This window comes from Gastrolobium bilobum, unplaced genomic scaffold, assembly GCF_033153095.1.
Source record: "Gastrolobium bilobum isolate Gb01-03AN ecotype WA unplaced genomic scaffold, APGP_CSIRO_Gbil_v1 utg8278, whole genome shotgun sequence".
NCBI lineage: Eukaryota > Viridiplantae > Streptophyta > Magnoliopsida > Fabales > Fabaceae > Gastrolobium > Gastrolobium bilobum.
The window spans coordinates 121,227-137,384 of record NW_026896151.1 but is presented as its reverse complement, the minus strand read 5'-3'; the positions used below and the strand labels follow the sequence as shown (position 1 = coordinate 137,384).

At 33.5% G+C, this 16,158-nt stretch overlaps 2 protein-coding genes across 2 annotated transcripts; both read left to right on the top strand.

Annotated features, from left to right (window-relative positions):
- Positions 1-1,034: 1,034 nt before the first annotated feature.
- LOC133298022 (uncharacterized) lies at positions 1,035-5,928 on the top strand. Its single transcript, XM_061497260.1, has 6 exons — positions 1,035-1,894; positions 2,143-2,357; positions 3,322-3,610; positions 3,693-3,778; positions 3,851-3,942; positions 5,059-5,928. The coding sequence occupies exons 1-6, from the start codon at positions 1,595-1,597 to the stop codon at positions 5,304-5,306; spliced, it is 1,230 nt and encodes a 409-aa protein (XP_061353244.1). The 5' UTR covers positions 1,035-1,594; the 3' UTR covers positions 5,307-5,928.
- Positions 5,929-9,576: 3,648 nt separating this feature from the next.
- On the top strand, positions 9,577-14,321 carry LOC133298021 (kinesin-like protein NACK1). Its single transcript, XM_061497259.1, has 14 exons — positions 9,577-9,814; positions 9,986-10,075; positions 10,186-10,286; positions 10,385-10,501; positions 10,698-10,779; positions 10,860-10,927; positions 11,045-11,104; positions 11,182-11,306; positions 11,445-11,643; positions 11,741-11,851; positions 11,938-12,030; positions 12,178-13,128; positions 13,235-13,560; positions 13,994-14,321. Exons 1-14 carry the CDS (start codon positions 9,577-9,579, stop codon positions 14,319-14,321), a joined length of 2,889 nt encoding a protein of 962 aa, XP_061353243.1.
- Positions 14,322-16,158: the final 1,837 nt, after the last annotated feature.

The following is a 16,158-nucleotide window of genomic DNA, read 5'->3' as shown; positions in this document are numbered from 1 at the left end:
AATAAGAAAAATAAAAATAGAATTTAATATATAAATTTTTGAAAAACACAGGAGATTATTAAAATATATACATATTTAAAAAATTTGTTAAATCATAAAAAGTATAAACGAACAAATGACAATGTTAACAGGCAATAGCCAATTTTACCAAAAAAGAAAGAAAGGCAATAGCCAATAAATAGTAATTTTCCAATTAATTCAATAAACTTACCCAAGTATTTTTATGAATAAAATGAGATTAATCTTTCTCATATTATAAGTGATAATTTTATTTCTCATATACATATAAAAATATGTGAATCTCATATGTCATATGTGATTATATGAAAAGAAAAGAAAGAAAGAAAAAATAGATCTATATATTTTTGGGGAAGGGTATTGTAACAACCAATTAGAGTTACTACCAATCAATTCACCGTTAGATATATTATGTTGAACCAACAGTTTATTTATTTCCAATTTTGAATGGTTATTATCTTCCTTATTTAATACTTTATATTTATTTCTACCTTTGTATGATTTTGATTCCCCATATTTAATGTGAAAACAAATGTGGAAACATTAAATATGAGGAATCATAACCATACAAAGATAGAAATAAATATAACCGTTGAATTAATATAATTGATCTAATGGTAAAATTAATGGGTTTGTCTACTCTCATGTTATAGGATTATGCTAGGACACAAGATGATGAGACCCACCACTAAAAAAGAAAAAAGAAAAGAAAATAACAGCATACTTATCGAAGTGTTTATGGCATAAGATAGTAATCTCTTGCAACATGAGACTACTATTTCTCAAAATTAATTGATAATAATATTAATAATAACATTAATGGATTGTTACAATATCTTTTTCCTGCCGTGTACCTTATATATATGTATAGAAAAATAAAGTTAAGGAGAAATGCAATAAAATATTACCCATGAAAATCAAATCACATTCCTTGAGCCCCACCAAAGCCAATGGCAAAATAGAATTATGGTATTGTCCCCCGTGGTGGCACCAAAATTTCTATGCATTCGTTCCTCTCTCTGTCTCTGTTCTTAACACACTGTGGTTGAAGAAGAAGCTTTTCTTCCTTTCTCTCTGTTTATTATCTCACGCATATATTCCCTCATATTCATTCAATTTCTCTCAATCAATCAATCAATTAACGCACTCTTCTTCTCTTCCCTTTTACACTTTCGTTTAAGCACACTGTGTTATTTGATCCCTTTTTTCTTCACCCCAACTCTTTCAATTATTTTTCTGGGTTTCTTTTATCTTTAGAATCTCATAATCACCTCACCGCGATCGTCTTCTAATGCGGAATTGTTGTTTGGTTTCTGAGAAACTCCGAGAAAATCAGAGTGTTCCCGTGTGTACTCTTTTTTATCCTCTATTTAGAGGCTCAGAACGCTCGACCCAGTTCTAATTTTTCTGGGTTTTGTTCGTTATTCAGTGGAAAAACGAAAAAAGAGAAGATTTTTGAATTTGGGTCGTGTCTTTTTTTTTTTTCTGTTTTTTTCTCTCTTAATAATAGGATATTTTCCTTCGTTTTCTCGGTAACCAAACGGGGGAGAAGTTACTTCGTTGACAGGCTTGGAAAATGCTGGGGACTGCCCTGCAATTTCGTGGTGTTCGTGGTGAGGATCGGTTTTACATTCCGGTGAAGGCAAGGAAGAATCAGAATCAGCGTAAACAAGCTCAGAGAGACAAGAGTGGTGAAGCTGAGAGTGCTGATTCAGCTTCAAAGAACCAACTTGTTGCTTCTGAGAATAGGAATCCCAATGAATCTTCATACTCGTTGAACAAGCCATCTTCATGTCCTTCTGTAGATCCTGCTAGTAACATTGATAGGTTCCTGGAGTCCACAACGCCTTTAGTGCCGGCTCAGTATTTCTCTAAGGTTGATCTCATCTGTCCTTTATGCTATTGGTTATCTTTTTGAGTGTTGATTTTCGCTTTGTTGGACTTGGAGGGTACAACAACCTCCATTTACTGTGTTTGGTATGTCTTTTAGTATGTAACTGTTGATGGAATATTAACTCTTACATGAACAGCTAACTGGCTTAGGACATAGTTATTGATGTTTAGTATTATCATTATCACCATACATATGATTTAAGATTTGTTCTTATTCTGTTTTGGTTGTAGACAACAGTGAGAGGTTGGAAGACTTGTGATGTGGAATATCAATCTTACTTTGCCTTGAATGATCTCTGGGAATCGTTTAAGGAGTGGAGTGCATATGGAGCAGGAGTCCCCTTGCTACTTGATCAAAGAGAATCTGTTGTCCAATATTATGTTCCTTATTTGTCGGCTATTCAACTATATGGTCAATCAGCTAAGAATTCAAATGCGAAGCCAAGGTATTGGCAATTTTATATGTAGAGTCATGCTTTTATATATGTGCATATGAATTCGTAACTTTGAGTTGAGACTGCAATGACCACTGGAAAGATGGTACATTTATTGTTGATAGATGAAGCTCTTTTTCTCTATCTCTGTGATTTGTTTGTTTTGTGCTATGGTTAATTGATTTTATGAAGTATTGGATTATGTTAGCAGTGCCGGTTGAAAGGTGAAATCATGGAAGCCTTTTTGTGGTTATCACTATCTCTTTTTATACATTTAGTTCCTTGGATTTTGTTTGCTTCATTTTCAATTCTTTTTTCATCCTTGGAAAAAGACTTTCTTTAAGCTGGAAGAGTGGATTAAATGGCTGTTTGGTTCGTGGTACTTGCAGACAGGCAGCATTTGAGGGAATTGATAGTCATCTTCTTATATTTGACATGTTTCATTTCTGATTAATATATAATTTGTTTCCTTGTAATGCTTCATGGATCTCTATTGTACTGCGTTGAGTATAAGTGAAACAGAAATTTAATAGAACTAGAAGAACCCAAATGAGCAATGTATCTAGATGTTTGTTTTGTCTGCTATCTTATCAATTTTCATTTCTTCCTCTTTATTCCATTCATTTTAATACTTACCTCTTATGCAGTAAAATTTAAAATCTAATTTTGTTTGTTGGATTTAGTCCTTTTATACTACCAATTGGTTTGACTTTTGATGGACTATGATGACTTTTTTTTTTTTTAATTTCATTTTAGTGAATACTTTTTAGACCTTTTTGTATCTTTTCTTTACTCCTTTCTCTTTCTGGCTACTGATTCCTGTGTGTTACCCACATGTTTCTCTATTTGTGAATTCAGTTTTACTATTTTCATTGTATGTTATTTCGTTGTGCCCATTTCTATGCTATTTTTAGTTTTACTGAAGAATTTGTTTGTACTTTAGTTTGTAATCTTATCTCATTTCTTTTGTCATTAGGTACACCAGTGAAGATAGTGACGGTGATTACTACAGAGATTCAAGTAGTGATGGAAGCAGTGATAGTGAATTTGGAAAAAGAACTGAACCTTTTATGGCACAAAGAAGTGGTCAATATCAGACAGGCGGTGTTTCTTTTCAAATGAACAGGTTATCTGTACAGAATAAAGATAATACAATGCAAGAGGGATTTTCTAGCGATGACAGTGAAACTGGGAATCCTCAAGATCTTCTTTTTGAGTATTTTGATCAAGATCCTCCTTATAGTCGTGAACCATTGGTTGACAAGGCCAGTACTGGTCTAAATTAATATATGTCTTATTTGCAGTTATTTTAAACAGTCCATCTTATATTTTGTTATATTTGGACAGATACTAGATCTTGCACGTCACTATCCTAGCCTGAAGTCGTTGAGAAGTTGTGATTTATTGCCAGCCAGTTGGATGTCTGTGGCATGGTGAGAATAATGTGATCTATTTCTTCAGTGCTGAGTATGTGTCAACTAACATTCTTTTATGGTATCTTATAGGTATCCTATATATCGAATACCCACAGGTCCAACATTAAAAGATTTAGATGCCTGCTTTCTTACATACCATACGCTCCATACACCCTTGACAGGTAATCATGAAACTTTAACCCTGTGTTTGACCTGCAGTGGCATAGTAGTTCTTGCTTATCAAGATTCAGCACTTATTGGTAGATGTACTCATGCATTTTAAACTTAATTCATGTTTCACCTTTATTATATCTAAGGAACAGAAAATTCACCAAAAAAGTATTCATTTTTTTGGTCATCAAATATGAAAGATGGGCTTCTACTCAACTGGCATGCATTCACTGAACTTAGCTGTTATTTTTTATTTTTTCCTTTCATTTGTCCTTAATAATGATAAGTTCTTCCTCAACACACTCTCATAAATAAATCATATTCTTCTCTATGTGCCTGTGTGTGTATTGAAATGAGCTCTATAATTGATTATGATAATACAGTACGAGATGAGGAAACTGAGGAAGAGAGATTGTGTTAATCATAATTCTTCTGTCTGGGTAAAGCATGATGGGAGAGGTTTTTTTTTTTTTTTTGCCTTGTCAATTATGCCTTGATCAATTTAAGAATATCTAAAATATGTACTTGAGTCTTGACATTTGTAGTTTGTACTGGTCGTTGGTCGATTCCACTACACTCTGTTTCTTTTATTCCTTATATAGATAGTAGATACTTGAATCTAGTTCACAGCTTGTACTTTAACTTCCCTATTTCTCATTTCCCCCCTTGCATATTATGATTTTCTGGAGTACTTCATTATTTTTTCCTTTCTTGGATATCATCTCTTTTCTGGAAAAGTCTAGATACACATCACTTTACAATCACATTGCTCACACCTGCTCAGGTGCTAGCTTCTGAATGCAGTGTGTGGGACGAGCTGTACTCATGTTTCAACTTGTGCAGTTATGAACATATTTATTGCAAGTGATCTGCATTTACTCGTATTTCATCTTTTAAAGGATCAATTTGTTAGAAGCATAGCACTCTGGGAAGGGCATATTGTTATTCAAATTGTAAAATAAGAAAAAGAAAATTGATTCTAGTAATAGATTACTTTACTGGCTGATTGTTGTTATATCAGCTGTTATTAAAAGTAATGCTTCCTTGCAAAAATGTGAAGGTAATCTCAGTTTGCGTGTGATGTTCACCACTTATTTAAAAAACTTTCTTTTAATTACATTTTACAGGAAATGGAGGTACTCAGGCTCCAGTTTTGGTTTATCCCAATGACATGGATGGTGTACCAAAGATTTCCTTGCCAACTTTTGCAATGGCTTCATATAAGTTAAAGGGGTCTATTTGGATGCACGATGGAGTTAATGAGAGTCAACTATCAAATTCTCTCTTGCAGGCTGCAGATAACTGGTTAAGGCTGCTTCAGGTGAATCATCCAGATTATCAGTTCTTTGTATCCCATGGCACATACCACAGGTGAACCGAATGAGTTGACATGTCATTACATTCTCATGGGTAAATCCTAAAGCTATTAGCCTTGAATTTCTGTGTTCATTGCTTGGTGCAAACTTGGTATAGTCCATCCATCTATTGAGACACTAGTGGAGATGGGACTGCTAATGTGTGTTCCTGTTACACAAAAAATGAGTTGATCTCAAGCGAAGAATGAAAAAAGAAAAAGATAAAAAAAGTTGTTTTGTATGGAAAAAAAACTGTGACATAAGTGGAATGCCCTAATGGAAAGGGACAAAGAGCTGAATAAACCGCAAAACAGGTTCACAGGGAATATTTGTGGCATTATCCAATCGTTTTCAGCTCAGTAATGTTTTGAGTTTTTAGACTTGAGTATTTTTCTTATATTGTGATTTTGAAAAGAATGGATTAGATATGTAGATTTTTCTGTATAACATGGTACAATTTTGGCTCTCCATCAGCATATCTGATGAACATGTCGTTACTCTGGTGAGAGAAAAGGGAAAAGTAGATGGTGCTGTAAAAGATTCTACTGTTTCAAAATAAGTATTGTACTCTTATGTCAGTAATTAGGTCAATTAAGGTGTAATGTTTGCAAGAGTATGAATGGAGCTGATGTTACTGTACAATATTCTACTGTTTCATTACCTGCTATTTACTAAATTCTATTTATATGAATGTGATATATAAGACTTGATAGTATAAGTTTGTACTATACGTTATGACATTTTTAGTTGTTTGGTGTAACCATCGTATAGTATAAACTTATACAACATAATTCTTTAATACATCAAAATGATGTATAACTTAATCAGGCTTAAGGGCTTGTTTGGTGTGATGTATAAGGCCTAATAGTATAAGCTTATACTATACGTTATGACATTTTTAGTTGTTTGGCGTGACCATCGTATAGTATAAGCTTATACACCAGGATCTCTTTATATATCAAAATGATGTATAACTTAATCAGGCTAGAAGGGTAGGATTAGGCCTGATAAGGGGTTGATGTATTAACCAATGCAATTCTCAAGAATTAATATATTATTTTAATGTTAGTATATTAAAATAAAAAATAATTTTTCAATATATAATTTTTAAAATATTGGAGATTTTTATTTTTATAAAAACTAATATATTTTTTGGACATATTTATCAACATATTTCTATAAAAATTAATATCATCTGATATACTTGGAAGAATTATGTAAATTCATTATTAAAATGTATTTTTGACAAAAATATTTATTTTTAACCTATATAGTATTATACAGTATATTATCAAATTTTGGATGATATTATCTTATACAATATATTATCTTATGCAATATCATGCCAAACGCTGGATAGTATTAAAATTTAATCAAGTCTTATACAATCATGCCTTATACTATCAGGTCTTATAGCCTTATCATATACTATGTACCAAATATGCCCTTAAGTTTGATAAGGAGTTGATGTACTAATATTGTTTACAAGTACAATTCTCAAGAACTAATATATCATTTCAATATTAATATATTAAAATAATTTTTTTAATATATTATTTTTTAAAATATTGGAGGATATTATTTTATACAATATCATACCAAACGCTGGATATTATTAAAATTTAATCAGGTCTTATACAATTAGTGTATTTTGATTTTTTACGACAATAAAGAAAATGTACATTTTAAACAGTTGACAAACTTATGCATCTCACGGATAAATATTAAATATTAGAACTAAGGATGTACATTGGCTGGGCTGAACCTATTGAATGAAGTAACCTCGGCTTGTATTTTAATCAAGTTAATTTTCATTACTGTCCTAAATCATATTAAAGTACAAATTAGGCCAAATCAAGACTTGACCAACTATTTTAAATACACAAATATTTTTTTTATAAATATGATTATATTTACTTTTTCCCTATACCAAAACCTAATCCGATTGACTAATTGCATAATAAGTGAAGAAGATGACAACAAAAACCATATAGAATCATGGGTCTTTATCAAAGTTTAGGATTCGATAATATGTCACAGCCGATGAGCAAATTTTTTGAATAAGATATTTAATATTGGGTAGGGGGCCCAATTTGGACCCAAACACTTTGTATAAGAGTGTCAAAACGGACAGCAATTGATAATTCAGCACGATTAGCCAAATAAAACAAGTGGATTAGATAAATAAATTCGATGTGTAAATTTATTTTAACCTGACTTAGTAACCTTAAAAAATTGTCAAAATCAACAACTAATTTATTAAAATTACTATGATTATCTTTTTTTATAAGTTTACAAAAGTTTCTTATTAATTAAAGACGTACTAACTTTAAGTAATACTTAATTTAAAATCTTTCGGTAGTTAACTTAAGTATACACATATAACCAAATGAGGTGGTAGCTCAGTTGGCGCATGAGAGCTAAGCAGGTGGGGATGAGAGCATATGTTTGAATCTCTCCAGTACCACTTTTGGGAAGGGCTTAAAGCCTTAATCCTGGATTTACCCCGAATCGAATTAGTTGTGAAACAATGAACCGATTGGAATATTTCCAAAAAAAAAAGTATACACATAAGATAATCAAATAAATTATTCAAAATTTATATTTTTAGATAATAAGAATAAAATATTGTAGACTAACATATTGACGTTAATGATTCACAACATGCATTGAGTTGGACTGATAATTTATTAGTCAAAATTAAATTTGATTGGCACCTGAGAGTCTGCGACCCGCTGGTTAATCCAAATGTATTAGAGAAGAATTGTCAAATCTGGATGCCATCCACTTCCTATATATCCCAAACAAATATTATATTTGGTACGTAAATAGTGTTAAAAAATTGCAATCTCAACAATATTTCCGAAAAGTTATACTCTAAAAATAAAGGGCAAATTATTTTAGTATTTGTGGAGGAAAAATATTTTTTGCAATAGATACCAAACAAGGGTGGGCTCCATATTAGTGTCTCTTTCTTTTTTCTTGAAGATCTCTCTTTTGTGTCTATTGTCATAGGATTTGGATTTTTTCATGTGAAAAAATGATCATATTATTTGATCACAGTTACTTATTTAAAAATTATATATTTTTACTTTTTTTATTTCATCACCAATAAATAATTATGATTATAATCAAATATTATGATCATATGTTCACTTTTCATACTCAGAGGATTCAAATTCATTGTCACATATGCAGAAATAATTTTCTGAAAAATAAAATATAGCAACGACCTTTTTGATATTCTTTGTCGGAGAAAAAGCAGTTTAAATTTGACAAAAGTGACAAAATAATAATAATAATGTCAGGACAAAAAGAATCATGAAACGTTAGGATTTGAGACGAGGGGCCCACTCGATCTGTGTCAGTCAATGATTATCTGGCGAATGAAAACGTTAGACGAAAGCATAATTAAATTATTAATTATTAATCAAAGCCATAAATTAATTAATTAATTAAACTGAATAAAAAAAAGAAGGAAAAAGGAAACTAGCCGTTAGAGTTTGCCCAAATTCAAATGAAGTAGTCTCGCGTAGCACACACACTCCAATGCCGTTTCATTCATTTGAAGAATCATCAACCACACAGAGAGCGATTACTCTTCAAACCCTAATTTTCAGCTTCGAATCTCTGCTTTCTTCTCCTGGATCTGAGTTGAAGAAATTACTCAACTTGTGTTCGACCCAAGATTGAAGTGAGTTTCTGCTTCCATTTCCATTTATTTTCTGGATTTCCTTTAGGACTTTCTGATCTGTTTCCATTTGGGGATTTTGACTCTAATTTATATGCTTCTTCTTTTTTTCTTTTAATTTACTTTCCTATTTTATGGTTTTCCCAAAGTTTAATGCGTAAAATCAGCGTGAAGTTAAATTAACAGTGTGATTAAAACTTTCCTTTTTTTTTTTCCTTATTAATTTCCGCGATTTGGGTTTGGAATTTTCTTAATTAATACTTTGCATTTCATTATTCTGCGGCGAATCAGTACTATATCATCACATGAAGCATTTGATTTTCTTCAATCCGTCAATCTCACCTTTTTTAATATAAATTTCACTTAATCTTTTTTTTTTTTTTTTAATTTTTTTTTTGTTAGAGTTGAAATTTTGTGCTTGGTATTTTATTTGAGCACAATTCATGTAAATGTTTGGTATTAATGCAAGTGTTGAACAATAATCAGGAACAGGAATTGTATGAACAATAATGTTGAATTAATAAAATGTTATCTTTTCAATCTTTTTAGATTTATGTCCATTTTCTTGATAATTTCCCCACTGTGACTTTGTCTAGAAGATGACTGTGAGAACACCTGGAACACCAGCTTCAAAGATAGATAGGACACCAGTATCAACCCCAGGAGGACCAAGAGCTAGGGAGGAGAAGATTGTGGTTACAGTAAGGTTAAGGCCTTTAAACAGAAGGGAGCAATTGGCTAAAGATCAGGTGGCATGGGATTGTATAGATGATCATACTATAGTGTTTAAACCACCGGCACATGAACGTGCTTCCCAACCAGCATCGTTTACTTTTGGTATCAAATGAAATTGCTCACCTTGCTTTATTTTTCCAATTCACTATAAGTTCAAAGTTCCTTTTATGTTTTTCTTTCTTTAATGTCACCACACTTTTTATTTTTTATTTTTTTTGTGAGATTGTGGTATTATATTTTATATATTTGTTAACATTGCTTTTCATTTTGCAGATAAGGTTTTTGGTCCTGCTTGTTTAACTGAGACTGTATATGAAGAAGGAATAAAGAATGTTGCATTATCTGCATTGATGGGCATTAATGGTACTGGGATTGGATATTTGTATCATTATGTATTGACCTCTCTTTATGATTTGTGCCTCTGCTAGAGCCTCACTGCATTATATAATGATTGCATGCTTATTTTATTGCAGCAACTGTTTTTGCTTATGGGCAAACTAGCAGTGGAAAGACATACACAATGAGAGGAGTAACAGAGAAGGCTGTCAATGATATCTATAACCATATAATGAATGTAAGTTGTTCCAAAGATCCCAAAATGCAAAAAAGGACTAGATAGGATTTCGAAGGTTGTTAAATAACGACTAATCTCTTCAATTGGCATGATTTCAGAACCCTGAAAGAAATTTCACGATAAAAATTTCTGGACTCGAAATATACAATGAGAATGTCAGGGACTTGTTAAATTCAGAATCTGGTCGCAGTTTGAAGCTTCTAGATGACCCTGAGGTAACCGCTGAAAATCCTTTTCATTTTTTATTTAACGATCATGCAACTCAGAAGCTTCCTTGTCCTGAATTTGGAATTCATATTTTCATATCCTGCATCATCTTTGAAAATCTTTTTTTATCTTTTATTTGAGCTATCAATTCAGTAGTTTCCTGAATTTGGAATTTTATATTTTAATATCCTGCATGTAATGTAGAAAGGTACGGTGGTTGATAAATTATTGGAAGAAACAGCAAAAGATGACAAGCATTTGAGACATTTGATCTCCATTTGTGAAGGTAGGAAACTTTCTTGGCTTGCACTGACTTATACCTGCTTCCTTATTCAAACAATTTAATAACTTTCTTTTGTTTGGCAGCTCAAAGGCAGGTTGGCGAAACTGCTCTAAATGATAACAGCTCGCGGTCACACCAGATAATAAGACTGGTCAGTGATATACAATTATTTGCTCTAACTCGCAGGAGATGATTCTCTTTTCCTTTTTCCCTATTCATAAGTAATATGATATGGAAACATTTTTTGCCCTTTTGGTGTATATTGCAGACAATTCAAAGTACTCTTCGTGAAAATGCAGATTGTGTGAAATCTTTTGTTGCAACCCTGGTAATTGAAGTTTCCCCCTTATCTAATTTTAAATAGGTAGAGTAATTCTTATGTCTAACTAATGTCAATGACTGCAGAACTTTGTTGATCTGGCTGGAAGTGAGAGGGCTGCACAGACACATGCAGATGGCACTAGGCTCAAAGAAGGCTGCCATATTAATCTTAGCCTGATGACTCTGACAACCGTAATCAGGAAGCTCAGGTAAGAATCGATGTTGTTTACAGAAAGTTGATTAGGTCGTCTTAATGACAGATATCACCTTGGAGTGCCATTAGAACTGAGTCTCAACTTCAGATTTCACCTTCTTCTGATCGATTATTTTCATATCATCAAATGCAGTGTTGGAAAAAGAAGTGGTCATATCCCTTACAGAGATTCAAAGCTCACACGTATATTGCAACACTCCCTTGGTGGGAATGCACGCACTGCTATCGTTTGTACTTTGAGTCCAGCACTAAGCCATGTAGAGCAATCGCGAAACACTCTCTTCTTTGCTACCCGGGCAAAGGAAGTAACAAACAATGCTCAAGTTAACATGGTAACTACTGGTTCAAAGTCACCTTGATGATATTTTTTTTTTTTTTCAAATCAGCAGAACAAAATTTGACATCTTTCTTTTCAAATGCTCTGCATAGGTTGTTCCAGACAAGCAGCTTGTCAAACATTTGCAAAAGGAAGTAGCAAGGTTGGAGGCAGAGTTGCGCACTCCTGATCCAGCTAAAGAGAAGGATTGGAAAATTCAACAGGTAAATTGAAAAAAAAAAAAAAAAAACTGATTATTAGGAACAAGTGTGATATCATAGTACTCAATAATGTTTCCAATTATGTCCAGATGGAAATGGAAATTGAAGAGCTGAAACACCAGAGAGATCTTGCACAAACTCAGGTGGATGAGTTACGCAGAAAGCTTAAGAATGACCAGCAGGTCTCTCTCCTCTCTCTCTCTCTCATGATTCATTTCTGTAAAGAATCAATTCAACCAAAAGGTTAAGCTGGTGGGTGAGGGGCTTTTTAATGGTTTATAATATTCTCTGACAATTTCAATTGACTTTAAGATCTTTTTGCACTTCAGGTCTCAAACCCAATTGAATCACCACAACTATCAGTCAAGAAGTGCCTATCATTCACTGGTGCACTATCATCGCCAAAACCAGAGATAGGCTGTGAGAGAGTAAGAAGCACAACATTAAGACAGTCCATGAGGCAATCGTCTACTGCTCCTTTTACCCTTATGCATGAAATTCGCAAACTTGAGCACCTCCAGGAGCAGCTGGGTGAAGAAGCTAATCGAGCTTTGGTAGTATTACAAAAGGAAGTGGCATGTCATAGATTAGGTAACCAAGATGCAGCTGAGACAATTGCAAAGCTGCAAGCAGAAATAAGGGAAATGCGTGCGGTTAGGTCAGCACCCAAGGAAGTTGAAGTTGTTGGAAGCATGGTTTCTATCAACAAGAGTGTCAATGCTAATCTCAAAGAAGAGATTACCCGACTTCATTCACAAGGCAGCACCATTGCAAATCTTGAACAGCAGCTTGAAAATGTTCAAAGGTCCATAGACAAGTTGGTGATGTCTCTCCCGAACAATTTTCAACATGTAACCAGTGAAGCATCCCCTAAGAATAAAAAGGAACACAAAAGGAAGAAGCTGCTTCCTTTGTCTTCAAGTAATGGTACCAATCGCCAAAACTTCATAAGATATCCCTGCTCACCATTATCAACTACTCAGCAAGTTTTGGAATCCAATATTGAAAATAAAGCTCCTGAGAATGATGATACTGTTTCAATTGAGACTCTGCCAGAGTCTGAGAAGGGGACTCCATCGAAGAATGAAGAAGTTGGAGATGTTTCATCGAAGGAAAATACTTCAGGTTATCGACGCTCTAGTTCAGTCAACATGAAGAAAATGCAGAAAATGTTTCAGAATGCAGCAGAGGAGAATGTAAGAAGTATAAGAGCTTATGTCACAGAATTGAAAGAACGAGTGGCGAAACTACAGTACCAGAAGCAGTTACTTGTTTGCCAGGTGTGTTATATATAAAAAATCTTCCCGCTTTCATTGCCATTGCAAATTCTCTATTTTCATGTATTTACTTACTTTTCACTCATGTCCTTTTTATTTGGATATCTAGGTGCTTGAACTTGAAGCAAATGAAGCAAGTGGCCACAACATAGAAAATGAAGAGTATACATGTGAGCCGGAGGAACCACAAGTTTCATGGCAAATAACATTTAGAGAGCAGCGGCAGCAGATCATTGAATTATGGGATGTATGTTGTGTCTCCATTATTCACAGGACCCAGTTTTATTTGTTATTCAAGGGAGACCCAGCTGATCAGATATACATGGAAGTTGAACTAAGGCGTTTAACATGGTTGCAACAACACCTAGCAGAACTTGGGAATGCAAGCCCAGCTCCTCATGTTGGAGATGAGCCTACTATCTCTCTGTCTTCAAGGTTCTCTCTCTCTATATATATAAAACCATTCTCTATTAAATCCCGACTAATGAGGATAGGGGTGAGGAAAATTCTTCTACACAGTTTTACTTTGTATATTTACAAAGAAATTGTTTCCCACTTCTTCATGCTCACCCTCTTCCTCTTCCTCTTCCTCTTATATATATATATATAAGAATCATGTTATACGACGTCCTACAACAAAAATAATATGTGCTACGGATAGTACATAGTTATATCGAGTATGGAAAAAAATATAATATTATAATTATGTACTATCCGTAGTATATAATTATTTTTTTTGCATGACATCCTGCGACAGAACATCCGACGGATCCATATATATATATATATATATATATATATATATAACACCCTTCACTCGGTGAATTTTGAATGTGAACTTTTTATTGATATTTATAATAATATGCAGTATGAGAGCTTTGAAACGAGAAAGAGAATTCCTTGCTAAGAGATTGACATCACGTTTGACGCCAGAGGAGAGGGAGGCGTTATATATCAAATGGGATGTCCCCCTTGAAGGGAAGCAGAGGAAGATGCAATTTGTCAGCAAGCTTTGGACAGATCCACATGATCAAATGCATGTGCAGGAGAGTGCTGAAATAGTTGCAAAGCTTGTGGGTTTCTGTACTGGAGGCAACATGTCAAAGGAGATGTTTGAGCTGAATTTTGTGCTTCCATCTGATAAGAGGCCATGGTTAATGGGCTGGAATCACATAACAAACCTTCTCAATCTGTAATAAATTTTATGTTTGTAACTGAAGTACCATTCAAATCTTGTACATGGAAATTAATTTTGGCGAAATGATTGTTTTCGACAATATATTTCTCCAATAAACTAATCCAATTCATGGGATTATCATCTATAGAAGAATTCTTTTTAACATGTAGTTCGCAGCCTTGGAGTGCGATTTGTGCTATATATGGAGTACTGATATACTCGGGGGTGACCATTTGGAAAGAGCTAAAATTTGATCGGATTCTTGGAGTACTGATATGGCTCTCAACTATCTCATTTTCATTGAGTTTTTAATTCTTATTCTATTTATTTTATCTTTCTATTTCTGTAGGGACAGGTTTTGTAATTTCTGTTATTTTCCTTTTCATTATCTTATTCTGTAGTTTTTTTTTTTTTTTTTATATTTTGAATAAAAATTATATCGAGAGTTGCGACTACTCTAAATCATTATTCGTTCTGCTCAGTCAATTTTGAATATGCTGGCATTAATAAGTACAAGTTTATGTTTATGACACCCGCACTCAAAAAGTTGAAATACATGGTTAGTTTGCCAGCTCAGATTTTGACCACACCTTGTTTACTTGCACATTCTGTGTAATATTGTTTATTTGATCTAAACTTGTGCTAATTGACGTGTTCCAAACTTTAATTCTTACAAAACTTAAAGGAGTTGTTTAGTGAAAAAGATAAAGAGGATATGATAAAATAGATTATGATACCCTGCTTTTTCTCTGGTATTTGAGGAGCTAGCATGATCTCCTTCTGTCTCATTTTATCTAGCTACAGTCTTGCTCTTATCGTATGAGAGCCTGCCCCCTCCACTAGTCAAGAAAACAAAAAAGCCATTAAGAAATTCAAGAAAGCAATCTGATTTACTAGAGTGAAAAACAAAAAATCTCGAAACAGAACAAATTCAAGAAAACAGTTGAGAAAACCTAAATGACTTAAGATAGAAGTCTAACACCCCGTTCTAGAACCAGTTTTGTTAACATTACGTATGGCATTAAGCGCAGTTACAATCACAACAATTGAATTATAATACGGATAAACTTTTTTCTTTTTATTAATAACCGTTTCTGATAAAAATCAATTCTGTAATAAAAATTCCAAAAACTGTAATCATAACTTAACCTACGAGTGGAACACTTAATGCGATTTTATTTAAACCATACGTTGGTACCCCAGTGTGCCAAGTAGTCTCCTTAGACCAACAAGGCTTAAGAACTCATTTTTATTGTTATTCAACACTAAACACCTCCACTTTTTATTTACTTAAGGAATTTTATACTACTTTTATGGTCCTCATCTCCCAATATGTTATAGATCTTTCCGTTAGCTACGCGTGGGTTCAAACCGCGCTCAATTCGAAACACCGTAGCTCAAGTTATAAATTTTCTAAGAAAATAGTGTTGAACCCACAAGGCCCGACGCGAATAGCGCCACGAGGCAGAGAATTTCTAGATTTTTGGCGCGAACAGCGCCACGGACAATGCCAAGAATACGTTTTTCACCTGTATGTGGGCGCGGTTAGCGCCACAGGTATGGAGATTGACACCAAAATAGGATAATTCAATCTACTTTGGTATTTTACCCACAATTTGAGTTATACTAATCTGATTGACGCATTCTTGGTCTCGTTGGATAGCTAAGAAAAAGATCTATAACTTCTATTAAGACACAAGGGTCCAAATCTATCATATAGGATATAAAAAATGGACAACAATACAGGATATTCTTATACTTACATTGATTCTCAACCCCAAAGGTTTTCTTTCACCTAATAGACATTATATAACCACTCCAATACATGATTCTTAGCTATTTCAAGACACATTTAT

Coding starts and splice junctions, on each gene's coding strand:
- LOC133298022 (XM_061497260.1), top strand. CDS start 1,595: ATGCTGGGGACTGCCCTGCAATTTCGTGGTGTTCGTGGTGAGGATCGG. Junction 3,611..3,692: donor GTGAACCATTGGTTGACAAG/GCCAGTACTGGT, acceptor ATATTTGGACAG/ATACTAGATCTTGCACGTCA. Junction 3,779..3,850: donor AGTTGGATGTCTGTGGCATG/GTGAGAATAATG, acceptor GGTATCTTATAG/GTATCCTATATATCGAATAC.
- LOC133298021 (XM_061497259.1), top strand. CDS start 9,577: ATGACTGTGAGAACACCTGGAACACCAGCTTCAAAGATAGATAGGACA. Junction 10,076..10,185: donor TGCATTGATGGGCATTAATG/GTACTGGGATTG, acceptor ATTTTATTGCAG/CAACTGTTTTTGCTTATGGG. Junction 11,105..11,181: donor AATCTTTTGTTGCAACCCTG/GTAATTGAAGTT, acceptor CAATGACTGCAG/AACTTTGTTGATCTGGCTGG.